Source organism: Sciurus carolinensis, chromosome 1 (genome assembly GCF_902686445.1).
Source record: "Sciurus carolinensis chromosome 1, mSciCar1.2, whole genome shotgun sequence".
Taxonomy (NCBI): Eukaryota; Metazoa; Chordata; class Mammalia; order Rodentia; family Sciuridae; genus Sciurus; species Sciurus carolinensis.
This window is the reverse complement of record NC_062213.1, coordinates 103,648,520-103,676,468: the sequence shown is the minus strand read 5'-3', so window position 1 is coordinate 103,676,468 and position 27,949 is coordinate 103,648,520. Positions and strand designations below refer to the sequence as shown.

The following is a 27,949-nucleotide window of genomic DNA, read 5'->3' as shown; positions in this document are numbered from 1 at the left end:
GTTTATTCCATGGTGAAGGAAGAGGGTTTTAGTCTGGCACACTTCAAACACCTTAGGAAATAAAATCAGTTCTCTATTACCTGGAGGCATATATTCCACATGATTATTGCTGAGTCTTGCCCCTAGTAGTTATTGATAAAGTCATTCAAAGGATGAAATGAAGTCATGTATGGACACAATCCATTACCTTTTATTTACTTTACCAGTCTCACCTAATTTGAAGCCTGGCAGGAGGGCGTCTTAACCCAAACACTTACATAGTAGTCTCCTAAGGCAAGAAAGTATTCTGTAAATGCAGAGAACCTGACCAGCTCACACAAGTCTCCCGTCCCAGAGACACTGGGGAGATTTTGAACTATTTTTCTTTCATATAATGCAAATTCTCCAAATTTTAATTAGACATTCCAGATTCTAATATAATTATAGAAACCCTTTCAAAAACAAGTAAAAATGTAGCTTTTGGACAATGGGAATGTGATTGCTTCCTTCTGTTAGTACAAATAATCTGATATAGAGAAAGACAATGCCAGGAAGAGCAAGCTCCCTTCTGCTGCCTTTGCTAGCTCAGGAGAACTTGGTGACAGAGAGAGATTTCCACAGGCCTCCACCCAGGGCTGATTAGAGTCTGATGAGCACCTGTATTAGGAGAGGGTGTATAAAATCCTTGAGTAAAATCAGGGTAACATTTTAAAAGTTAGGTTTATTAAAAGCTATTTGACACTGTACAGATATGCAAACCTGTCCTTCATATCAATAATACTCAACTGCAAGGATAACCTTTTTGTTAAGTAGATTTATTGCCAAATGGATAGGGATTTGTGAATGTCTTTCTCATACTGGATTTTTCCTTCAAAAGGAGTCTTGGATCTCCATCAGCAAAGGAGTGTTAGTGTGGGCTTTTGGCCAGCAGAAGAAATATTTTTATTACATAGAACTGACTGCTACAATTGTATTTGTTAAAAAGGGATTCTAACTGTAAGCTGAGTTGAATATGTAGGCTAAATAATGGGCACTTGTTGTCATGTACTAGACAAGACTGGTATAAACAATCAGGATCTCGCTTACCTAACTCTCCACTAAATAAATACTTACTATAGGCTCTTCTCTAATGATGTACTCCTCAGAATTGATCATAAAAATTAGTTTGATGTATCATTATCTTACTGTTTAAGTAAGTAATCCTTATTTAGGAATTGGTCCACGTGACTGTTATGTTTTTCAACTAGATTGCAAACTCTTTAGGTCAAAAATTATGTTTTATGTACTTTTGCACCTTGTGGTGCACAGTAGTGAACAGGAAGTAGAGTAGGACTCTATACATAAAGTTCTGCTGATTGGTATTTTAAGGCCACAGAGTACACTTGGACACTGAGGATGTTGACCTTCAGAATCATAAAGCACTGGAATGGAGCCTGTCAGGAAGCTGTGAGGGTATACAGTTCAGAGCCCTGAAGTTCCTTAGGAGGAGAACACATTGTATCTGATCTAACATGATTCACACCAGGGTTAATAACAAGGATTTGGGGGACTGGGCACTGGAGCCATTCCCCTGGAAGACAAATTTCCCCAGGAGTGACTCAGACAAGCAACCAGATGAGAGGGGAGGGAGCAGCTCCTCCAGATAGGAGGGGGAAAGTCCAAGACTCATTACCAACCACTACACACTACAGAACCACTCCTCCCTTCTCTTTCCCTTTTCCTGCTTTCTCCCATCTCCCAGCAAAATGATCCTTGATGACTGACTGCTCCTCTTCCCTTCCCTACTACCAACAGGCGGCAAGCTCTGTGATTCCTTTCTCTTTCAAGGTGCCTTGGGAATTCTTAAGAGCTTAATTCACAGTGAAAGAATATCAGGGTGTGGTGGGTGAGAGAAGCGACAAAGAAGGAAGCAGCATATAATATGAGTTGTCTAGGTGCAGAATCTGGGAAAGGGCTGTAGTTCTGCTACCGCCAACCGCCCAGGCCTCCCCGGTCTTCTGACTCCATCCAAGCTGTGCTGGCGCCAAATGCCCACAGCTCCTCCTAACTCTGTTCTGTGGCCTGCCATACATAGGTGGGTAGTTAAATTAAAGGGATGGCAAAAACTACAAATCAGAGCATTTACCTGGAAAATAGGTTCTTAAACCTTTACCAGCACCAGCCCAGGGAGAGCTGCCGGTTTAAGATCGACTTGGAGATGCTTTTGATTGAAAAAAAGCAGGGCTGTCTGCGAGGAGCTACTGAGGAGGGCAGAAGAGGATCTCTCCCCCTACTGCACACACAACCCACCCAATACACACTGCATCAGGGTGCTGTGTGAATTGTTGGTTAAGGTCTGCTGATGTTGCTTCAGTGATAACTCAGGCTTAAGCATTATCCTTCCAGATGGGCTCTATGAAAAGCAGGTGACGAGATGAGTATGGAAGGGCTACTCTGAGAGGAACAGGGGTGATCCACTCCAGAGCTCTCCTTTCCTCTAAACCATTCCTCTACATTCCCGTTCAGGTATCTGCACACAGAGGCCATGTGCTACGGAAGGTCTCCAGGCAGCCCCTACCTGTGGGTGACAAGGTTCTTGCACACTTCTGTGGCCCTTTAAAGGAGGAGAGGACCTTGTGGCATGGTGATTAGGAGCCTGGACCCGGAGAGCAGATTGCCTGGATTCGAATCTCAGTGGACCAATTGAGAGTCCTCTGTGCCTCATGCATAATTGAAGATAATGACAATTTATACCTCTTGGGATTGTTTTGAAGATTGGATGAAAAAGTTTACAGGAAGTCCTTCTGCGCACAGCATCTAGCAGTAATCGGAGCTGACATTATGGGTATTATTTGGCAGCAGTGTCAGGGGTCGGGTTCTGCTCTTATTGGTCATTAGAACAAACACGGTTATTCCATACATGCTGCTTCAAGTGTGAAGAACTTAGCAAGAAAAAAAATCAAACAGAATATCAACAATTGTGCCATGAAAAAAAGCAAATACTAATTTGAATGACTCTCAATTTGTAAGATAATTTTATTTGATGATAATAAAGTTGTTAGCTGACATGTTCCTAAAATATTTTATGTCCTTGGAAGAGAGGACAAAATCATGAACACAATATTTAAATTCCCAAGGTATGCATTTTTTTTTTTTTTTTTTAGCTATGGGGAAGAATGTGAGTGTGTGGCAGGAGACAACTTTCAGTTATTTTGTATCCCATGCAAGTCTATCAGAGACATTAACCTATCCATGAAAACTGTTCATAACAACCACAACACCAGCTGTAATAACAAAACAAAATAGCAATCTGAGTCAGATGAGAAGGCACTAAGGTGCATATTTCTACACTGGTTAAGGAGATGTAAGCTCTGGGGCAACCATACAAAGTACTAGGGGAGGAGAACCACCACAGACTAATTTTCAGTGAAGATGTGGATCTGCTTATGGGCATAACGTGCAAAAATGGATCTATTGTTTACTATTTGAATTATAAATATTAATCTGGTTAATTCTGTGGATCTAGACTGAAAGCACAGATGTCACACAGGGCTAGTTCTTAAAATAAGAACTCAGGAAAAGGATATGAAGTGTATTTTTGATAGAGAGTCTTGGTACACCCCTGTCTACAAATAAGACAGGCTCCCTCGCCTGTGCCTCCAGTCTGGTTCTCCAGAGCTCCTTACAAAACTTTCCAGAATCCACCATCACCTTCTTCTGGGTAGAATAAAATTTACCTGCAGTACCATCTATTCAGCTCAAGGTCTTAATAGTTGATTTGCTAATTATATAAGTAAATATAATCCCCAGGCTTTAGTGTGTAGAGCCATTTTAAAATATTCTTTCTCTTCAGGCTATCTGCATTTTCAAAAAAGAATCCTAGCAACTCCGGGACCAGTCAAGGTATGTTGGGCTAATGGTGGCATTTCTGGCCATGGACTGGGTTGGTGGAAAAGGTTCTCCTAGAATCAGACCATCTAGACAACTTCCTACTTCATCCATCTGCCTGGAATATAGTAGTATTCAATAAATGTTTCTTGAATTTAGCAGCCAAAACCACACACTAAAGAGAATTTTTACACATGCTTAATATGGGAAGGTCAACTGAGTATGTGGCATTTTATCATCCACTCTTGATACTTTGGAAGGAATCATGCCTCTGAATCATGGAGCATTTGCATTAGAGAAAGATCTCACTCCTTTGATGTTTAGACAACACTGTGTCTGATATTCCAACATGAGAACCCAGTAGTCTAGAAACAGCTTTACTACGTATGCATACACTCTCTGGCTGGTTTTATTTGTCTTCATAAATATTAAAGTGATTACTAATTAAAATTATTGATGATATGGTGTAAAGATGTAGATCTCTGAAGTGGTGTCAAATTCTGCCTTGTAATGTCTTAGCCAAATGACTTGTACTTATCTTTGTGACTCTGTTTTCTCATTAAAAAAAAGATCTAATAATACAATTTTCAGAAGATTTTTGTGGACCTTAATGAACAAATATACCTAGGATCATTTTGTCAATTGCAAAGTACCACACAAAAGTAAAATGTTGATATATGCAAGGGAAGTATTCTAATTTCCCATATAAAGTTCTGCAAAAGTAGGTTAAAGGAGGTGATTGCTTCTGTAATTTTGAATTTGGATAAGTCCCTCGGATCTTCTTTGGACAGTATAGCCTCTGGCTTAGGCTGTTTGGTTATTTTTCTTTCATTTTTCAGAGAGTCCTTGGCCCATCCCACCAATCTAGCACATGAGCCTAATTCAGTTTTGCTCCATGCATCAGAGAGTTTTAAGACAGCTATTAAAACACCACATGGAAAAGCTTTGCAGGGAATTCTACTCCACAGAGAAACCACAGAAACCACTACACACCTTAACTATCTCTCCACCCCCAACAGTTGGCTAAAATTACAGCTCCATTATGTTAGTATGATCCAACCAGTTTTATTGCTTGGAGCAAAATCTGAGGTCCAAAATGAACTTCAGAACATAAAAAGTAAGGCAGACCTCAAAAGGAAACAAGCTTCTTTGGGTTTTCAAACAAATATTACATATCAGAGACATTCTTCTAAGAGAGGAGACCAAGGAAAGCCAAGAGGAGTCCTGCTAATTGCTCCACAAATGTAAAATTGGAATCAGGGACTCTCCCCAAAGAAAGGAGATCTCTTTTCATCATCGTATATTAAAAGCTATAACCTTTCATCAACTTCTTTTTCAGATTTGAAACCTTCTTTGACTTTCCTCAAGTTCCTTTAATGTGAGTCACTATCTTTCACATTAAAAATTAAGATGGATTTCCAAGATTCAGTATTAGCTTATTACTTACCCTACCATATCCTTTTGTTTTCCCACCTTTCTTCGTCTAATGTAAATGTGATTTATCCTCTGAACATTATGGTATATTCTGTGAATTTGTTTTGCCTTGACACTAGGTCTACCCAAAGGAAATAAAACAACCAGGTTTCTCTAAAACCTGGAAATAGAACAAAGATCCTTTGCCTGACTACATGTTTTGATTTATTTTATTTTTTTTTTTTTTGGAGGGAATTGAACTCAGACGCACATGACCACGGAGCTACATCCCCAGCCCTGTTTTGTATTTTATTTAGAGTCAGGATCTCACTGAGTTGCTTAGTGCCTTGCTGTTGCTGAGGCTGACTTTGAACTGGAGATTCTCCTGTCTCAGCCTCCCGAACTGTTGGGATTACAGGCGTGCACCACTGCACCCTACTGCATGTTCTGATTTTTAGATTTAAAAATATGGTCTCCAAATTATGGTGTGGGGAAAAAAAGGGCCATACAAAGATGATCCAGGGGCAGTGCCAGGTCTTCTAGAAAGATGAGTTTGTCTTATGGTAGTTGGGAATGATGGGATCTCTCCAACAATTCCCTAGGGGTGTGCCGGAAAACCATGAGAATGTATCTTGGACAGGAAGAGTGTCAGGGAACCTGTCACCTGTCTTAATTCAACAAAAATAGTAGTGGTTCAGCTCAACAGGTTATTTATTAGTCTGCTTAAATGCATTTAAAATAACAACCTAAACATAACAGGAGTTTGAAAGTAGGCAAATCTTGCTTTGCTTCTCCTCATCCACTGTCCTGGTTGACTTTTATCAACGGAGTAAGCATGTGCTGCTCTCCAGGGGCCATGCTGTGCAGTGACCCTTACTTCACCAACTGCTCAGAACCCAGGAATTGTTCAAAGAAAATAAGAGGCAGACCTGTCTCTGAATGAGAAAAGTGAGGTGAGACCCCAAATAGACCGGTGGAGGGTCAATGGTACTCATTAAGATGAGACAGCCTTGGTGAACTGGACTGTTGGAAAGGAGTTTGGTGTGGGATGATGGGGTGGGCATCTGAAGCAGGGAACTTTCTGGCTAGAATTCTGTGACTTTATTCAGAGTGCCACTCAACTGTCACCTATTCAAAGAAGACTTCCTAGGAGGCAGAAAAGGAGAGGTGAAGGAGAGTAGGGAGGAAAGGTGTGGCTGAAACCAGAGGAGGAGAGGTGCAGGTAGTCAGAGGTGGTTAGAAGCACTCCTGTGACCTTGGCAAGAGCAGTTCTATGGAGTGAAACTACTTCCTGCTCATTCCCCCCTCATGTAACCCTGCAACCCTCGTAACTCATATTGCCTGTACAACGCAAGCCTCATTTAAGGGCCATGTGACAAAATAGAACCAGTTCATGATTATGATAAATTTCAAGCCCCAGATCTGGTTATGGTTCTTAATTTTCTCCAATTACACAGGTACACGGAGTCTATTTATTGTATACATAGGGGTAGTAACTCATGATAATTATTCCTCTCCTATAGATTTCCTAATAGGGTTCTTACAATAGCTCTTTCAATGGTGAAATGAAAAGAGCACTGGATTTAGTATCAGAAAACTTGATTGCTAGTTCTGATTCCAACCACATGGTCTTGGAAAAACTTTTAAGTACTCACAACCTGGACCTTGGTAAAATAATGATACTTAAGGCAGAGAGTCATTCATTCATTCAACTAATACTGAGGAGTTACAGACAATGAAAAGGCATGATCACTACCTTTACATAGCATCAGCCTGAGGCAGGGGGGAATAGACAAAGAAGGCTGAAACTATGTTGTATGTAAAAGCACTTTATATCTAGAAAGCAATGTACATAGTGTTCATTTTTATTATATTGTTAACTCTGATGTTTTCACTAATAATTAATACTGTGTGGGCAGCTATGTTGCATCTGTGGTCCTTGAAATGAAGGATGAATAACCAAACAGCAATGAAGCAAAACAAACTAAATGTGTATATCTCAACTTGAATAGACCTCAAAACATTATGTTAAATAAAAATTTCAGAGGTATGATATGGAGCTATTTATGCTTTCAGTCATCTTCATAGCCTCCATTTCCAGGGCAACATGTGTGACAGAGACCCTCATAGAAAATATTAATTATTAGTGAAATCATACAGTATTCATGCACATAGATAAATACATAGGCCGAAAGGATATGTATTAAATTCCTGTTAGTTCTTGCTTCTGGGAAGGAAGAGTAAGCAATAGAACAGAGAAGGGAGATGAGAACCAAGTGTTCCTCTTTTTTATTCTTAGTGTTCATTTCAAAAACTAGGAAAGTTTTTTTTTTTTTGTGAGGGTACACACTTTCTTGTTATATTATTCTTTGTGGCTTTTTTGCATTTAAAAAAAGTACTGGAAAAAAGTCTGTGCTCTTGCAAGACCCACAATCTTGTAGGGGAGACAGATGTGCAAACAGCTTTAATGCAGGGTGTTAAGCAACTTCCTAGACCCCCTCTCTCTTTGCATGTCAGGAGAAGCCTCATGGGCAGTCACTACCTGAGGAGTTAGTGGAGGAAGCTCTTTGACCATGTCCCTGCTTGTCCACCTTCTGTCTACACAGTGGCCATGATTTCACCTGCCTCCAGAGCAGAGCAAGGCTTTGGTGCCAAGGTTGCCTACCCTTTTCACATTCTCGTCTCAATGCACTCTTCATCAGTCTTAAGAACTTGCTTCTTTTTCTTAAGAGGAGGAAGATATGCTGAACCCTCCTGTATTGTACTAGGGCATATAATCTTTCCTCTGTGACTTTATTCCTTCTGTTCTTCCATTTCTCCCTCTCCATATTTCCCTTCCTCTTTCCTAGCTATCCTATTTTACACATATCTACTGAGCCATTTTCACCTAATCCTCGTCTCCCTACTAACCATTTTCCTTTGGATCTTCTCTTCATAGTCAAACCCCACCAAATAGGGGACCTGTACCTGAAGCTCTCAATCTAGATAAATCACAAGGTCCTTAAAGCCCATAGTCTTACTTCCACTCTTTCTCTCACCACCAGCAACCCCCAAACACCCTATGAAGTTATGTCCTTTGAGATCTGATGATACTCTCATTACCAGATACAGTCATCTTCCCTGTTCTTTCTAGGTGTTCCACAGGTAGGAGACCGAAAAGCCTGCTTCATTAACTTCTCCCTGACCTGACTTCCACGACACCATCCTGTTCTCATTCTGTCTTTTACTCCTCTGACTGCTCCTTTGCTGACCATTAGGCACTTTCTTTTCTTCTGTTCCACCAACAAGGACCTTTTAGGTATCTCAATAAATTCTCTTCTCAACCTTCTTCTCTTGGCACACACTCCTTATGGGATACTTTAGCTATTCCCATGAGGTCCACCAGCTCTCTCCTCTGACAGTTCTCACATCTGTGTTTTCAGCCTCAGTCTCTGAGATGAAATACACATTTTTGACCTTCTGTTTAACATTTCTACTTTGATGTTCTACCATCATCTCAAACTCAGCATTTCCAAAACTAAACTCATTTAGTTTAGAAACTTCATTTCTCTCCACACTTTAAAAACATAATGAAACAAACAAAACCTCCCTTATCATTAACAGTAAAAATAATGGCTATTAACTTCATCAGTTTCTGAAATGTTCCATTTCTCTTAGTTATCACAACTTCAAATCCTCTCCCATTCTCCTCTTGGGTATAAAATCACAGTTGTTTTCTCAGAGTTTTTTGAAACTGTCCCTTCCTTTTTTTATTTATTTATTTATTTATTTATTTATTTTTTTTACGTTTACATAGGGTAATGATGTTTATTATATTTTTCCCCTCCCCCCCACCCCTCCCACCCCTCCCACCCCTCTTTTCCCTCTACACAGTCCTTCTTTCCTTCATTCTTACTGCTCTCCTTAGCCTAACTCTAAACCTAACCCTAAACCTAATGCTAGCCCGTCCCACCCCCCATTATATGTCCTCATCCGCTTATCAGCGAGATCATTCGTCCTTTAGTTTTTTGAGATTGGCTTATCTCACTTAGCATGATATTCTCCAATTTCGACCATTTGCCTACAAATGCCATAATTTTATCATTCTTCATTGCGGAGTAATATTCCATTGTATAAATATGCCACAGTTTCTTTATCCATTCATCAACTGAAGGGCATCTAGGTTGGTTCCACAATCTGGCTATGGTGAATTGAGCAGCAATGAACATTGATGTGGCTGTATCTCTGTAGTATGCTGATTTTAAGTCCTTTGGGTATAGGCCAAGGAGTGGGATAGCTGGGTCAAATGGTGTTTCCATTCCAAGCTTTCTGAGGAATCTCCACACTGCTTTCCAGAGTGGTTGCACTAATTTGCAACCCCACCAGCAATGTATGAGTGTTCCTTTTTCACCACATCCTCGCCAAAACCTATTGTTGCTTGTATTCTTGATAATCGCCATTCTAATTGGGGTGAGATGAAATCTTAGGGTAGTTTTGATTTGCATTTCCCTTATTACTAGGGATGTTGAACATTTTTTCATATATCTGGTGATTACTTGTACATCTTCTTCTGTGAAGTGTCTGTTCATTTCCTTAGCCCATTTGTTGATTGGATTATTTGTATTCTTCGTGTAGAGTTTTTTGAGTTCTTTATAGATTCTGGAAATTAGCGCTCTATCTGAGGTATGGTTGGCAAAGATATTCTCCCACTCTGTAGGCTCTCTCTTCACATTTCTGATAGTTTCCTTTGCTGAGAGAAAGCTTTTTAGTTTGAATCTATCCCAGTTGTTTATTCTTGCTTTTATTTCTTGTGCTATGGGAGTCCTGTTAAGGAAATCTGATCCTGAGCCAACAAGTTGAAGATTTGGACCTACTTTTTCTTCTATAAGATGCAGGGTCTCTGGTCTGATTCCGAGGTCCTTGATCCATTTTGAGTTGAGTTTTGTGTAGGGTGAGAGATAGGGGTTTAGTTTCATTCTATTGCATATAGTTTTCCAGTTTTCCCAGCACCATTTGTTGAAGAGGCTATCTTTTCTCCATTGCATATTTTTGGAACCTTTGTCTAGTATGAGAAAATTGTATTTATTTGGGTTTGTGTCCATGTCCTCTATTCTGTACCATTGATCTACCTGTCTATTTTGGTACCAATACCATGCCGTTTTTGTTACTATTGCTTTGTAGTAGAGTTGAAGATCTGGTATTGCAATACCCCCTGCTTCGCTCTTGCTACTGAGGATTGCTTTAGCTATTCTAGGTTTTTTATTCTTCCAGATGAATTTCATAATTACTTGCTCTATTTCTGCGAGGTACATAAAGGGATACGAATAGGAAAAGAAGAACTCAAACTATCCCTGTTCGCTGATGACATGATTATATATTTAGAGGAACCTGGAAATTCCACCAGAAAACTTTTAGAACTCATAAGTGAATTCAGTAAAGTAGCAGGTTACAAGATCAATGCTCATAAATCCAATGCATTTTTATACATAAGTGATGAATCTTCAGAAAGAGAAATTAGGAAAACTACCCCATTCACAATAGCATCGAAAAAAATAAAATACTTGGGAATCAATCTCACAAAAGAGGTGAAAGACCTCTACAATGAGAACTACAGAACACTAAAGAAAGAAATTCAAGAAAACCTTGGAAGATGGAAAGATCTCCCATGTTCCTGGATAGGCAGAATTAATATCGTCAAAATGGCTATACTACCTAAAGTTCTATACAGATTCAATGTCCCTTCCTTTTTAATCTCATGACTATTCTCCCACTTTACCTTATAAATCTCCTCACTTAGGACTATCGAAAATAGTTTCTTCAGGTACTATACAAGCTTCTGACTTCTTTACCTCCCACCTACTAATTTTTCTAAAACATTTATCCCTTCATTCTTTTTTTTTTTAGAAAGCATTTAAATTTTCTGCCTCTTAGATTCTAATAGGATAAGATAGATTCCAAACTCCAGAGACTGAAATTTAAAACTTTATATGTTCTCCTCCTAACATTTTAACACCATATTTCCATTAGTTTTCTAAACTCTCACAGCTATCAGGAAAATGGCTTTCTTTAAATTCTTAAGCCTCTATTTTCCTCATATAAACATGAATCCTATTTTGAAAGTGCTTACGATAATTAACCATGACTGTGTATAAAACATCTAATGAATGTCTAGTTAATTGTGGATTGTGGTATCGCAAACATGTAATGTATTTTCTCACCCTCTTGCTTTGCTTAGATGGTCCTTTCATTTCCTCCTTCAGGTGGACTTCCTGCTTTATCTATAACTATTTCCCAGACTATCCCAACCCAATAGTGTCCATTGGCTGCCAGTGGAATTCATGGTCAGTAATAAGGCATTTACACTGTGGTCTCTATGTTAACATATGCCTGCAATTTTAGAGTGCATGCTTGTTAAAGCAAAAATCACTGCATTTCACCCTCAGTTTCTAGGATAAGGCCTGAGAATTTGCATTTCTTAAAAGTTTCCAAGTGATGCTGGATGCTTCTGGTCCAAGGATCACACTTTTAGAACCACTGGTGTCTGTATTCTTGTATTGTAAGGTCCTGGATGGCAGGAATTTTTTTTTTTTCTTCCCACTGACCCAGTCCTTTTTTTCCCTGTATACTCCAAGAAGTACATAGGACATTAGTTTAACATGGAAGGAAATAATGTTTTTCAATTGAATTTAATTACTTGATGAAACCATGTCAAACTCCCATTTTTTCCAGTCCAAGTCAAATGAACAAACAATCTTTCCTACCGGATTAATTTAAAACATTATGTCAAATACAATTGCTCACTATGTCAAACACAATTGGTTTCTAGTTGCTTGTTCATTTGGGTGAAAACTTTCACTTAAGTACATTAATTCAGGAGATTTTAAAGACCTTTCCTGGTAGCTAAAAATTCAAAATATAGAGGAAACTTTCAACATCCTTGTTTTGACTGAGACACAGCCTTCTAAAAAAATAAGAGAAGGACTGGTGATGTTGCCAAAACATAGATCAAGCAAAGGAAAAGATGTTCCCAAAGAAGTGAAACACAAATGTTCAGTGGAACCATCCCTATGAGGTGAAAGCAACTCTGCATGGTATGTGCCATGGAAGATGAGCTGGTTTCCTCAACTGCTCTGCAGATGGTACTCATGAGGGATCAACAAGCAGTTCAGTTCCCATTTGGACTTCATGGCACCTTGCTTCACAAGGCCAAAATATTTGGTCTCTAGATATGATTGTTCTTAATTATTGAGCATAAAAGGGACTAAGCCAAAAGTTTCCTCAAAACATGTATTTAAATTTAAAGAATATACCCTTCTGGGCAAAAGTGTCATCATCACAACGAATAACGTAACACATTCATAGTTGTTGCCTTTGAAAGGTCTGAAAAATGGCTGAGTAAACCATTTTATCCCATAAACATTTTATCAAGCTGGTGGCAAATTCATAAGATATGCATGACAAGTTAAGCAAAGGACATTTTTATGCTTTGTCTTTACAATGACAGTAACACATATAAATAATGCAATTGTCTTTATCCTTGCTCAGCATCCTAAATATTTAATTGTGAAGACAGAGGAGGTTGAAGTCAATATTACTAACTTCAACTAATTTAGACAAGAATTTGGGAGATTTCCTTCCCATTTCTGTTCAATATACGCTGCCTGAGAAATTGTTATATTGTCTGTGCCTCCCACGGGTACACATTATAATTACATTTAACAGAAAATGAATAAGAAAAACACAAAGAAAAATTATCGTGAGAGTTGAAGATAAGGGAAAGTCAGGAAATAGAATTTATTTAAACATTTAGAAAGCATTTCACAAGTTTATGTGCCAAAAATATTGAGTCACCAGAGATGTAAGGAAAGGTTTATCACAGGTAGAGATCTAACATAAAGACAAAGGGAAGAGTAAAAATGCCCTTTTCTGTATGGAGAAGTGATAAGAATGAGAAACTCTGGGACCATCCTTGGATGGGACTTCTTAGCTACTTCTAAACAAGATATGAAAATGAACTATGTAGTAAAATTTAAAAGTACAGGGGACAGGGATGGGAGATTTTTTGCTGTCATTTTGTCTAGTTATTTCATTTCGCAGATGGAAAATAAATATATGACAAGAAGAGTTGGTGAAAGTGACAGATAGCAAAAGACAACCCTGATTCACAAGCCAAAGTGCTTTCTTCTTCTGCACCTTGACCTGCCTGGGTTAGCAAAGTGTTGATGATGCCCCAAGTCCAAGGGGACAGGTTAGCAAGGCCAGGGGCTGTCCTAAAGCTTTTCAGAAAGTAGATCTGTCAGATAAGGATCAGTGTGGAGGACAGGTGAACACATTGAGAAAAACATATTCCAAACCCTAGTCCTAAGTTTAGGGGCTTTTATTATCAATTATAGGAAATGTATCTGTATGTAATGCTTCCCCATGACTGTGAGTTCAATGTGACGCAATTCTATGGAAAGGCCTTTGCTCATTACAGCTAGGAAACAGTGGGAACAAAATAGAAAACATTACCCACCTATAAAAAATAGAGTGTATTTGCACTGGGGAAGTTGTGCTCAGTTTTAGGCATAAGTCTAAGATGGGATTAAATGGCCAGAAAGATTCACGGAATAGCAATTAAATTTTGCCATGGGGAAGGAGGAACTTTAATTGGAGATCAACTAAAACAAATTTAGGATAAAGAGGGGAAATAGTGCAATAAAAAGAAGTGGAATTAAAAAAACTGACAAATGACTCATATGCACATACATTACTAATAAGAACAAGTTGATGCAACTCTTTTGGAAAATTCTAAGGCAGTAGCTACTAAAGTTATACTATATCCTATGGTTGTTCTGTGGCCTACCATTTCTAGTCTTTATTATATGCCCAAGCATATATCCAAAACACTTTTATAAGAATTTTATAGCATTGTGTGTAATATCTTAAACTGAGGATGATCCAAGTATCGATCTTTAGGAACATGCATAAAAATTATGTTATATTCATACAATGGAATGCTATAGGGCCACAAAAAGAACACACTACTTATACATGCAACAACATGTACAAATTTCATAGGAATTGTGTTGAGCAAAATGAGTACATTTTGTACTAGTTTGTTTACATGAAGTTTAAGAACAAATAAAATAATTGATAGTGCTAGAAGTCAGAATAGTGCTAATTCTCAGGAGGGCAGGTGTTGAATGGAAAAGATACAGGAAACCTATGGTAGGTTCTATATCTTATTTAAGTTCTGTGTGACGTGTCCTATATATTCATCTGGGTGGTGTATTATAGGTATGCATACATATACCAATATATATTTTCAAATGGACATTTAATATTATTATTGATTGTTTTACCTCAATGAAAAATAAGAAATGATGGATAGTAGAAAGAACATTGTTTAAAGGGAGTTATTTGGGTACAAATAACTTGGAGCAGTACTACATTTGTTTTGTCATTCCTCCAATTAAGGTTGACTGAACATATTCCAGGCTCTACGTTCCAGACAGTGTACCCAAAGAGCATACTATTCTCCTCTTGTCCATGAAAAGTTTATATTCAAGTGAGAGGGCAGACCTATCAATAACTCTAATAATCATGGTAATTACCATCACTGGGGTCTCTGTAAATACCATGGCAGTGTGACAAATTGAGGATGGGAAAAGGACAGTCAAAGACAGTCTCATGGTACATTTGATCTGTAACTTTAAGAATGATAATAAGACCAACAAATGGTGTCAGGGAATTAAGGGTATGCCAAGCTTGATATCCTCTGTGTCTGAAAGCACAGCATTGCTAGCAGACTTGAATTGTGCTGTTGTGCAGTGAGATTGACTGTCTAGATAGGGCCGGGGTGAGGAGGCAGGGATGGCACTAGGAGAATTGTGAAGTGTAAACTAAATAACAGTAAGACTTGAGACTGAACAGGTAGTGACATGATCATATTAGTTTTACAGAAAGACAACCCAGGTGGCCATGTAGAGGGCACATGGAGAGGAGAGAATGTCATACAGATAGTGTCTGAGTACACTCAGATTGTACCAAGCTGGTCACGGCATAGAAGTAATTGTGGTAAGTGGTAAAATAAAGAATGTAAAATCTAACACATTCTCATTAGGACAAACTGATTAAAATTATAGGATGTTGCTATGATCAACAACTGTCCTCCTGGTATAAAATCTGAGTCTTGACTATGCCACATCCTTTTCTGTGAACTCTTAGCTTCTGAAGTGTCTCCAGTTAATCCTCATTGTCAATGTATTGCTTCTGCCATGTTTATTTTTTATTTTTATTTTAATTATAGGGCAATCCAATTCTTGTGTGTGAGCTTCTTAGTATACACAAATATAAATTAAAATATTAAAAATGAAAAATCAACAGTAAAGAAATTCCAAATCTCAATATATTATTTCTTAAGTGTCAAAAACATGTAAGTATTCTGAACCTTCAAGGGATCATCAAAAATAAAAAATCATAATCCAAGGCATGTTCTGATATTGTGCAAAAGTCATTACAACATAAATAATTTGTATTTCTAATAAAAATGACATAAAACTCAATAAGATTAACTTAACAAAATTTAATTAATTTATTATTGCTAGTGATGTAAATGTTGAATGGAAATGGAAGCTCAAAATTTGTGTTTTTAAAGTTGAATAGGCAAAACAATTTTTAAAAAAATCCAAGTGGCATGTTTCTAATAAATAAATTTTGCAATCATCAACAAAGGAAAGTTTAAAGAATATAAAAAATCAGTTTTATTTATTAAAGTATTTGAAATTACTCATCAAAGTGTGTCAATAAAGTGAAAAACATTTTAAGCATATTACCACAGCTTTCAACATGATCAGTCATGCAATTAAACATAAGTAAGCATTAGCAGACATGAAACATTTAGGAAAACTTCAAGAAGTAATATCCAAATGGCTGTATCAGGGCAATGTAGATTTATATAACCTTGATTTTGGCAAACATTTATCTTCTGAAATAAGAAAGCAACTTTTTTGAAAAACGGAATCAAAGCAGTGAAATTTTAATCACCACTGATGAAACTTAAATATTTCCCATAAATGTATTTTAATTATGCCTAATATACAAAATTCAAGATGCTGAAGATAACAAAATGATTTTTTTTGATCTGGTAGAGTTTAGACAGACTAGCATTTATATGATATTTCAACCTATATCATTGATGGCCAAGAAAAATTATATCCATGAGAAATATTTACATGACAACAGTGCCAATGTGGACACAAGGAGAAAGCTCTTAATTTTAGAAAAAGTTCCAGATTTTGTTTTTGTTTTAACTCACTGTAGTCCACATATCTGGGTGGCAAAATGAAAGATGTAAATACAGAAACCCTATATAAATATTTTTCGATAATATTTTTCTGTTTAATACCATATGTCAAATAAACACCAGAGATAATTATAATATATCTGAAGAGAGATGGACATTGAACATTAGAAAATTTTTAGGACCCTGATGGGCATTCTGTAGAACTGTGACTATAAACACTGAGTAGAAATCATGGTGAGCCCGGGGTACTCCTTTTAACAAATTGTAAAGTGAGTGTTGCTAAGCATTCAGAAATTGAAATCCTTTCAGGGATTTAGTCTTAATAAAATCTTCTAACAGAAATGTCAATAGTTTGCTTAGTTTTACAAGAAAGAAAAGTAAATTTGTTGCCCATATAAAATTAATCAAGCAAACTGTGAAAGAGAAGCAGAGGATATATAAAAACAAATAATAGGTTCTATTCAAAACGAGACAAAGTATTAATTCTAAGAGAAACACTATTTGATTGTCTAATAAATGGACTTATTATTTGATGACAAAAATTAAAATATATGGTGAATTAACCTCTTTCAATTTATTCAGTCCCCAATTTTAATCACATTATGTTTTGTAACAAAGTGAATGTAGGGTGGTCACAAACTCATAAAATTAAGTGTAAGTTGTATATTATAAATTTATAAATTACAAAATTATATTTGATAAAGAATTATAAAATTAACTTATAAAACTTCAGTTAATTAAATATGGCAGTTTTGTGATTTAACTGATAATAAAGATAATAAAAGAAATAACATTTATAAAATGTCAGTATTATGAGGGTTAGACAATTTTTAACATAATTACTAAATGTTTGTCAAAACTGGAAGAATTTTCAGTATGGTGAGCAATACTGGTGGTACCAGGAGAAATCTCTATGTTCACAGTACAACAAATTACCTTAAACAATGACTATCCATTTAAAACAAAAATGATGGGAAGAGCCTAGAGATGATATCATGTCATATCATACTCAGATAAAGGCATTGTTTAGGAAGAGAAGTCATTCTAACCAAAAGACTGTACCAATGTTTATGAAAAATCAACAGATGATTTTGAAATCATTAGAAAAATTCAATAAATGTTCTATATTAGAACTTAGATGGCAAGCATTTTAAGAAGATACACAGAGAATACAAGGCAATTAAAATTTTTAATTCATATATTAATTGACACAATTCTGACAGTTATTAAAATATTTTAAATATTTATTGCTGGATGAAGGCAGGCAAGGGGAGAGGTTTGAAAGTTTGTTTGTTTTTTTTTCCTTTTTGGGTACTGAGACTTGAACCCAGCTATGCTTAACCACAGAGTCACATCCCCAACCTTTTTTATTTTTTATTTTGAGACACACTCTTGTTAAGTTACTTGGGGCTTTGCCAAGTTGCTGAGCCATTCTCCTACCTCAACCTCCTAAATCACTGGCATTGCAGGAGTGCACCATCGTGCTGGGCTAGAAAGCTATTGTTATGGTACTAGTTAGAAATTATGAAAGGTGGAAAGGAAGGTACAGAAACAGAAGAAGCAATAGGAATTGCTGATAATTTTATATTAGAAGGGGAGCTTCAAGGATGATTTCTAACTTCATTGAACAGGACAGTACCCTCATTCAAGAGCATAAAGGAGGAGGTTTGTGAGGGAGACTAACTCAGTTTTGAGTATGTTGAGTTTAAAGGGTATGTGTAGCACACACACATGAATTGTAATAATTATAAATATATATATTGGATGAAATAGTGGTTCCACATCCTTTCATACATTTTGATTTTCAGAACACTTTTGTAAATATACTGCTACAACTACAACTACTATGAGCTCCTCCTATTGAACATCTATTGTTCCTTTATTTGACTAATGTATCTGAGTTCTTCCACGTGCCAGAGACACTTTTAGGTGCTTGCAGTATGTTAGTGAGCAAGATAAATCCTGGCTCTCATGGAGCTTGTATTTACATGGGAGACAGAGTATAATGAGATAACTATAAAATAGAAGTGAGGAACCAAGTCAGGGAATGTGGATAGAGTGTGTACCACAGTTCAAAGAGTGAACTGACATTTGAACAGGACAATGAAAGGACGATGGAAGTGAATCACATGACTGTCTTAGGAAGGGTTTTTTCCATGCAGAGGCTCTGCAAGAGCAAGAACTCTAATGTGACAACATGATTTCTGATGGATTTGAGCATCAGCAACAAAAGACCAGTATAGCTGAGAGGGTGATTCATAGGTGGTACTGGGTGAGGTCAGAGTAGTTGGCAGAGGCCTGGAACATGGAATCTTTTAGGCCATGGTGGAGCATTTGAATTTCATTCGGTCTTAATATTAAAAGAACCACTGTCACTGCTGTGTGGATACTAGACTCCAAGACAGCAGGAATGAGAGTAAGAAATGAACTTTTGCATCTCCTGAGCTATTTTGTAGCTCAGGCAAGAAATGATTGTGATCTGGATTAGGGTGTAGCAGTAGGCGTGGTACCAAGAGGGTAGATTTTAGATACATTTCAGAGATAGAATCAACAGGACTTACTGAAATGATTATGGGCCATGGATAGGACGGAAAAGACAATGCATGCAAGATTTTGGGCCCCACTAACTGTCTTGGTGAATGGTAATACAGTTCAATAAGGTGAAGACTTGATGAAAAGCAAGATCATAGAGGACATCCAGTCTAGATTTGACAGTATGAAGTTTCAGATACTATGTGCTGGACCTCTCAACAATATTTTTAATATCCAAGGGAGAGATGACTACCATCCCTGTTTTATAGATACAGTAACTAAGGTTTGGAGTTCAATCTTCAACTTGTTACCATGACCAATGGGTTGAGACTGATACCAGAGATCAAAAATGAGAACAGGCCAGGAAGCTTAGACAGTAACATAACCAGTGGATTTAATCCAGTAGGTATTGGTGAGGCCCACTACAGGCTCACTGTAGTCAGGAAGGAGGAAACTTGAAATGATTAACTTTGTCAACCTCCAGGCATTTGTAGTGCCGTAGTGATGCAGATACAGGAGAGGATGCTGAAATTGTTGGACAACATCTAAAAGTAGGTAACAATGATGGTAACAATCACTGAGGTAGTTTAGTGAGACGAGGAAAATCAGTGAGGACCAGAGTGGTTGTGTGGTTTGAGCTGCTTTCTGAAACATATAGGAGAGATTTTTAATGAGAAGGGTTGAATGAACTCAGGGAGAGCTCATCAGGCCAAAAAATTATATGAGTATAGTCTATATGTACCTGGGGATACCAAAGAGACCATTCACCTCGAGTAGAGGGAGATAAAAGATGCCTGGGCCACATGAAGCAGGGCTGTGAAAGCTGGGTAGAACACCTTGGATTTTATCCTGTGGGAACTGGGAGCCAACGATGGTTTCTATGGCCAGAGCTGAACCATGGTCAACATTCACCATTTCTTAACTAACATTTTCCTAGGATGTTGCCAAACTCATATTGGCAACACTTACATTTTACTTATATTTAATATTTTTCACTTGCAATAAAAATGATCACATATAACATCTAGGTGGATATTTTGACATACTAATTCCCTTCAGTTCCAAACTCATTCAAATAATACATTTTTGTCCAAAAAGAGAAATTATAATGTGAGGTTATGAAAAGTCCATTTCCCTCTTAACATTCTTCCTAGCAACTCAGTTGTTTGCATTGGCTTTTATTAAAACAACCTTTGTGTGAACTGGCAATTTGTTTTGTAAATATCAATGAAAGCATATTTCAGAAAATATAGTAATAAAAACCAACCCAATTTCAGAAATATGCTTGCTGCCAGACATCAGTCTTCAGCTCATATTATGAGTATTTCCAGTAAGTCTTAAATACACATTTACATGAGAAATAGCTTACTGTTTAAGATCAAAAAAGCTGAGAAACCCTTCACTGCCTCTCAAAAATTGCTCAAGGGTTCTATCCAATAAAATGCATTTCCCTCTTTGATAAACTACACTTAAAATGGATTCAAGCACTTCAATTCGAATGAACATTTTCCCCTCAAAACCTAGTTAGACTCGGTTTATTATCATCCTGGTATCTATATATTTTATAACTTTATTTAAGAGGTCTGGGATATTAATATTTCAGCAATACCTATCTTGAACCCATATCCACTTTCCAAATCTTTGCAAGAATTATAAGCTTTGCTCAAGACTTTAGGAGCCTTTATTACTATTTTCCAAGTGTGCACAACTCAGCTATTGTCACTAAGCTACCTTTAATAAGAGAAAAATATTATTCCTCAACTAAAGGAGAAACTGCAAACTTAATGTTGAAGAACTTTAACTTGAATGCCTCCTGATTGGCAGTTAAAATGCTTCTGGGAAGTGAAATGGAATCACTGCATAGTTCTTTTCAGGGCACACTCACAATATTACATATCTGCTGTGATGCCTTTCATATAAATACTTTCTGTCTGCTCCTCTTATCTTAGAAACTACGTTTTCATCTTAATAATGGTTCTAGTTTCCATTATACAGGGTTCTCCATATTTCAAAATAAATCAGTGAATTAATGTAATACATGCAAACCCTGTACCTGAAATCATGTTAGATATCGTGGGGCACATATAAGGAGTCTAAGATGGGCATCTGTGTTCTGTCTGTGTTCTATAAAACATGAAATGATAGCAAATAATTCAAGGCATCTGTAACTAAGTATTAAATTATGTAATAGAACCTAAAGCCAAGGTAAGGGTTAAATTTGGGTTAGAGTTGTTAGGAAAGCTTACTCTAAGACATGGTTTATAAAGGTCACGACAAATAGACAAGACAAGGTGCACAAAGGTCAAGTTCATGTCCAGGAAGTGGACCAATGAGTGAAAGCAAGAGGGAGGCAGGGAACTTATTTACTGAAGGCATGATAAATGCCATTTACTATCAAGGTATTTAGGAAATGAATTAAGTATTATTTTATATTCACAGCAAGCCTTTGAGGTAAATATTATTATTTCCATCTGACAAAAGGAGAGCCTGGATCAGAGAGGGCAAGACATTGCTCTAGGTCACATATTCTGCAGCTGAGAATCAGGAGGAAATGCTTGTATTTGTTTGACTCCGAGATGGGCTTTCTCCAGCAGTTCACTGCCTTCTTTATGGGTCTGTACAGCAGCGAGGGGGCTGCCTTGTTTGTAGCAATTCAGTTTGATGACTAGATGGAGCTGGAGATGGATTAGGGAGGGATAAAGAGTACAGGTTGATTAGACTTTGTTGAAAGTGGTTATAGATGGTCACTGGTAGTTTTTGAGCTGGGAATTAACATGGTATGAGGAATGTTTAGGGAAGAAAAGTTTAAAAAATGGAAGTGGAAATTTACTATTTGTTGGTTCTTTTTAGTTATATGTGACAGTAGAATCCATTTTGACATAGTTATAAAAGCATGGAGTATATCTTGTTCTGATTCAGACCCTAGTACCTCTCCTTCCCCTTCCTCCTTTCCTCCCCTGTTCCCTCTATGGATCTTTCTACCATTTACCCATAGTTTTTTTTAAATTTTTTCTTCATTGATTTCTTGTGTATGTACAAGATGGGGGGATTCACTGTGGCATATTCCTATACAGTAAACACTGAAGCACAGACATCTCTTTGACATACTGATTTCAAATCCTTTGAACATATATTCAGAATGGAATAGTTGAATCATATGGTAAATTCTATTTTGGGCTTTTTTTTTTCTTTTTAGGGATCTTCATAATCTTCATACTCTTTTCCATGATGCTTGTATTAATTTATAATGCCATTAACACCATGCGGATATTCTCATCTACACGTTCTCCCTAACATGAGTTATTTTTGGCCTTTTTGATAATGGTCTATCTAACAGGGATAAGGTGACTTCTCATTGTGGTTTGAATATGTATTTTTCTGATAATTAGAAATTCTGTGCTTTTTTATATAGGTACTGAGCATTTTCAGGTATTATTTTGAGGAATGTCTTTCAGGTCTTTGTCCAATTTTTAATAGAGTTATTTGTCTTCTTGTTATTGAGTAGTCTAAGTAGTTCATTTATTTGGGATATTATTCACTTATTCATTGTATGATTTGCAAATATTTTTCCCTCTCTGTGGGTTGTTTCTTCACTCTGTTAGTTGTTTTCTTTACTATGCAGAAAATTTATAGTTCGATGTGATCTCATTGGTTATTTTTTATTTCATTGCCAAGCACATGCCTCTTCAATACTCATGACAGAGAAACAGAAACTCTAAACAAATTCATAAAGAATTGACTTTGAATAAAGAGATATCCAAGCATTGGGTATTATAAAAAAATAAAGATGAAAGTGGTTTGACAAACAGAAATAGGTAATTTTAAGGTGAGTAGAAGTAAGGGGCATGAGATCAGAGAGCAAGAGACAGTGTGAGAAAATGTTGAGGAAAAATCAAGAGGACTTAGAGACAGAATGATGTATGGAAGTGCGAATGCTGAGAGGAAGGTAGCCTGAGACGTTGATGAGTCAAGCTTTTGCTGGTGCAACTAGAGACTGTGGCATACTTCAAGGCTGCAGAAGGAGCAGTTTTTCTACAGTTTTCTTTTTGCAAAGAGGAAAATAACTTTTCCCAATGAAGAATTTTCTATCTCACAGGATATCAGTTATAAAATCAAATATTTCTGTTTGTCATGCTTAGATGATATCAGAAGTCTGAGTTGGATTACAAGTGTAACAGCCTTTCTTCCCTCTGAATGTGAAAGTCAGAGGATAAGGGATTTATTAAGACTAATGTTTGATGTTTCAGATAAACTGAGTATTCTTTTTATATTTATTTATTGGTATTAAGCAATATTGTGATCTCAGTTTTAAATATTTAATCAAATAACTTTCAATAGACATTTCTTAACTCATTCTACTCTAATAATACTACTTCATAGCATTGTTGTGGAGTTGACATAAGAGATTAAATATGTAAAATTTCATTTTAAATGGAAGGGTCTACATAAGATGCTATGATTACCACAGTTTATAGTTCTATTAAGGAGAAAGTATGAACTAGTGAGAATATCTATGTTCTGAATCCTGATGTGCCAAATCATTATATGTCTTTGCACCAGATCTTGAAACTCTTAAATCTTGTTTCCTAAAAGGGTCAGGTAAGTCTAGACATCCTGAGAGTCTCCATCTCTTAATGAATACTAGTGATCACAGTGCTATTATGAATCATAGCACTTTGTGTTTTTCAGTCTCTAGAAGTTTACATATGCAATTATTACTCCTTATTTAGAAAGGGGAAAACATACATTGAAAATGAAACTAAAAATGGGTGTAAGAACTATCTAACAGTAAAGATTTCAATATGTTGCAGTAGATATTTTAAATACTTAAAAATATGTAGTAGCCAGGTGTGGGGGTGCATGCCTTTAATCCCAGCAGCTTGGGAGGCTGAGGCAGGAGGATCACAAGTTCAAAGTCAGCCTCAGCAACAGCAAGGGGCTAAGCAACTCAGTGAGACCCTGTCTCTAAATAAAATACAAAATAGGGGTGGGGATGTGGCTCAGTAGTTGAGTGCCCCTGAGTTCAACCCCTGGTACCAAAAAAGAAAAAAAAAAAGTAGAGTTATTTCTATTGAAGGCTTCATCAAGAATAAAATATTGATAAACATTGGGCAGATGACAATAAAGGTGTCTAGTGACATAAGCTGGATACCAGGGACCTGAAATCATCATTACAAAGTGAAATCAATGAATATTGGGCAGTGAGTCTGGCTGGATTCAGGTGTGTATCATGTATGGGTTGCCACGAAAAATTTTTTTCTGTGCTTTTAATGTTATCCTGTTGGGTCAGAGTAAGGGAATGGACTAATGGTCACATCAATAGTCTCACAAGCAAGACTGTAGTTTTGCTATACATATCTTAAATTAGGAACAAATGAATAGAAATACTACCCTCAGATAATCTGAAAATATGAAAGAATTAAATGATTACAATTAACGGAAGCCCCAAACAAACTCTACTGGCGAGATACCTAAACCAATTCAAGAAAACTTCTAGGGAATCTTGGTATTCTGAAAAATACATTTGGTGACAAAAATACTTGTCTCTGAAAGAAAAAGAAGAATGATTGGTATCTCATTTGTGGATATTCTCTATACTGATATTGAGGTTTCTTATTTTCTTTGTGCTGACACAGAAGTTTTGATTATAGCACAAAATTCCAATTGAAACACACAGCCCCAGTCACTTTGAAGCCATGTGACATTATTCAAAGACAGCATCTGTACCATTTGTAAGCTCCTAAAAGGAATGACTATATTGTCAAAAAATTCCAGAAATTTTTTTTTAAATTGCTCATGAACAAAGCTTCTTTGCCCAGTATCACCTACCGCATGATAAGTTTGAAAGAAATAAATCAGAATTGATTGAAAAATGTATAGGCCAGAGTGATAGCAGCAAAATTTATTTAAGGCACACATTTATTTCTTTACCTAAAATAACTGTCCCCCTTTATTCTACCTGTTAAAATCTGTTAAAAGTCTACCTGCATTTTAGAGCCCAACTGAAGATTTTATTCAAGTTCATATTCATCTTCCTAACTTCTAGTCTCTATCTAATCATTGAATGTTCACTAGTAGATTGCCTTGTATTATTTGCTATCATTTTATACTTTAGAAACAACTAAAAACATGGACTGGGATCATGGCTCAGTAGTAGAGCACTCACCTAGCATGTGTGAAGCACTGGGTTTAATCCTTGGCACCACATAAAAGTAAATAAATAAAGGTATTGTGTCTATCTACAACTAAAAAACATTTATTTATTTTTTTTAAAAGAAACAACTAAAACATACTAAAAATTTGACAATTATTCTGGTCTTAAAGGGAAGTCCAAATAGTGATGCAAGGTGAATTCACTATAATGACATTGTGAACTTGTTTATTTTCTATAAATCTAGTGTAGCAGAGCATGTTGAATTCACCAATGAGCTAATTCTAATAAAAAGCCCTGGCTTATGGAAGGCTGGAGGTACACACACAAATTCACAACACACACCCTAGCAAACACAGCCACACATACCTGTTCAAGAGTAATACCTCCTGGACATAATTTCTTTTCTTTCTAAAACAGTAACATTTTGAGCACACACTATGTGCAGAGCACTTTGCTAAACATTATGAATAAAGAATTCATGCACCCACAGTCATCTTTAACCCCAATTCAGAGTCTACACTGAACACTGGACTGTTGGTTTATTTGGGTATTTTCTTTCTGAATCAGATACAAAACCAAGCAGACAAAAAATTATGGGAGGAGGTAAAGAGCAATTTCTTTCCTCTTGGAATTAGAAAACATGTATTCCAACCAATGAAGAAAAGTGAATTCACTCTTTGTAGTTAAAACCATGTATTACTTTGAGTTCAAATTGTTTCTATTAGTACACAAGATTTATTGAAATTATATTGTTTGAATAGGATCAAGAAAACTGAATATTATTTCAGGTTTTCAAGTCATAAGAAAAAATAGTGCCTTTAGGTTTTCCATTCAACTAGGAAAATTATAGCTTCATATTTGCAACACTAAAGCTAATGCAGTGTCAGCACCTCCATCAAAGTCCGTTGTTCAGCAGTTTATAATTCAAGCAGAAATGTTCACTCCAAGCCCAACTTGGCCTACATAATCTCAAAGAAAATGGAGAAAAATTATTTTGGCTAGTTCTGACTTATAAAAGCAAAAGAGAGGGTGCTTTTACAAAGTGCTTTCAAAAACATCTTTGAGAATTTGAGAATGTAACTGGGGATTACTGAGTTGACATCTTTTATTCCTAAAGTCATAGAAATGACCCCAAATTCCATGATGTCATATCTGCATCATAGCATCATGACTATATTCATGAAATTCATCAGGACTAATTCCCATAGCAGACAGAATTACTGTTCATAGAGAAAAACAATTGGAAGGATAAACAGGTAAAACTTTCTCATGAGGGTAACACAAGACTTTTGACCCATTTTTTCCCCTTAAACAACAAACTCTCCAGTGCACCATATAAACACATGTAAAATGGAAAAAAGACTTTTTTTTTCCATTTTAAAAAGTAGTTCACAATGGTAGGCTGAAATTTCCAGAAAAGTTTCTCTTCCCAGATGTTTACTGGGACTTAGAAACAACAGAGCTATTTAAGTGTATTTCCAGCTGCAAGTGACAAGAGCTTGTGTTCCCCAGGGGCTGAATGTGGGTAGGGGTGAAAGTGGTGGGGATCCATTCAGTTCTGGGATCCCATGCAATTCAAAGTCATGTGGCAGATGGGTTGAATATTGCCCAGTGCCTTTGTGGCAACCTGTGGATAAAGAACCTTGTTGTTCTGGTCTCCTCCCCTTTCAAAATATATGGAAACTTTGATATAGTGATATCAGGGCATTGCATAAGAAAGTCATCCTTTTCTATTTGAAGGTGGTTTACTTTACATATATTGCTGTCCTCTGCTTTCCATGTCTGTTTTCACTCAACATTTATTTAGGTCCTACTATGGGCTAGACTAGAGATGATTTGACAAGATTCCTATCAAGAGGAAGCAAATAGTTCCTGAAAGCAACTCCAGCACAATTGTGGAGTGCCTTCTGGACTATGACATTGAAAAGGGTCCTGAGGTGTCCTCCTCTCCTCCCTGGCAGGCACCTGTCACCACCCTTTGAAATCGCACTGACTGGCCTGGCAGGAATTCACTTCCTTCTCCTGATATTTACTTGTTTATCATTTAGTGAGCGAAAACGCCCCGGGGGAGCGGTTCCAAGTACCACCGAGTTTTCTCTGGGAGGGTAGCGGTGGATCTGGAAGGGAGGGCGAACCTGGTGCCTGCGAGGGATCTGACCCGGCTTCCGGCTTTGCTGCGGACAGAGAGAACTTAAATTAGGGCTCAAGACTCACCTGGTTGAATTGTGCAGCTATGAGCGAGGGTTCCCATAGCTTAGAACCAGTGTTCGCAGTCCCGCCTTTTTCTTTCTTGGGTGCCATGCAAAGGCCTGGAGGAGCATTGGACTCGAAACTGGGCTCAGGCCCTGCCTAAGCGTCCCGTTGCCCTAGTAACCGAGGCCACGCCCCTTTCCTGAACAAATTTGTCTTCCCTCCCCCAAACCTGTCCTGATCCTCGGGTCAACCGCTTCCGTCGCCATGGCAACATAGTTAACGCGCGCTTCAGTTTGAGCGCGGGACTCCCGCGGGGGCCAGGGTGAGACTGAGGATTTTGCGCAGTGGAGGACTGGAGGAGGCTGGACTCGGGCTGGTCAGGCTATTTAATCTTTCCTGGCTTCGACCTTCTGCTCCTTCTGGGAGCCCTCTCTGGTCCGAGACATTGTCTGGAAATTCATAATTCCTAAAATTCCCACGAGACTCCTCCACCAATATTTTTCCTATGCCTGTGGTACCCAAAAGGAGGTAATGACCCTCTCAGG

At 37.3% G+C, this 27,949-nt stretch overlaps 1 protein-coding gene across 2 annotated transcripts in view; it reads right to left on the bottom strand.

The window, feature by feature from the left end:
• Spag17 (sperm associated antigen 17) overlaps positions 1-27,550 on the bottom strand; it is a 230,243-nt gene extending 202,693 nt beyond the window's left edge. For both annotated transcript variants that reach the window (XM_047539956.1, XM_047539948.1), the window contains exon 1: positions 27,426-27,550. In XM_047539956.1, coding sequence (XP_047395912.1) covers positions 27,426-27,512 — 87 coding nt within the window. In that variant the 5' untranslated portion in view covers positions 27,513-27,550. The remainder of the gene's footprint in view (positions 1-27,425) is intronic.
• Between the last annotated feature and the right edge of the window lie 399 nt (positions 27,551-27,949).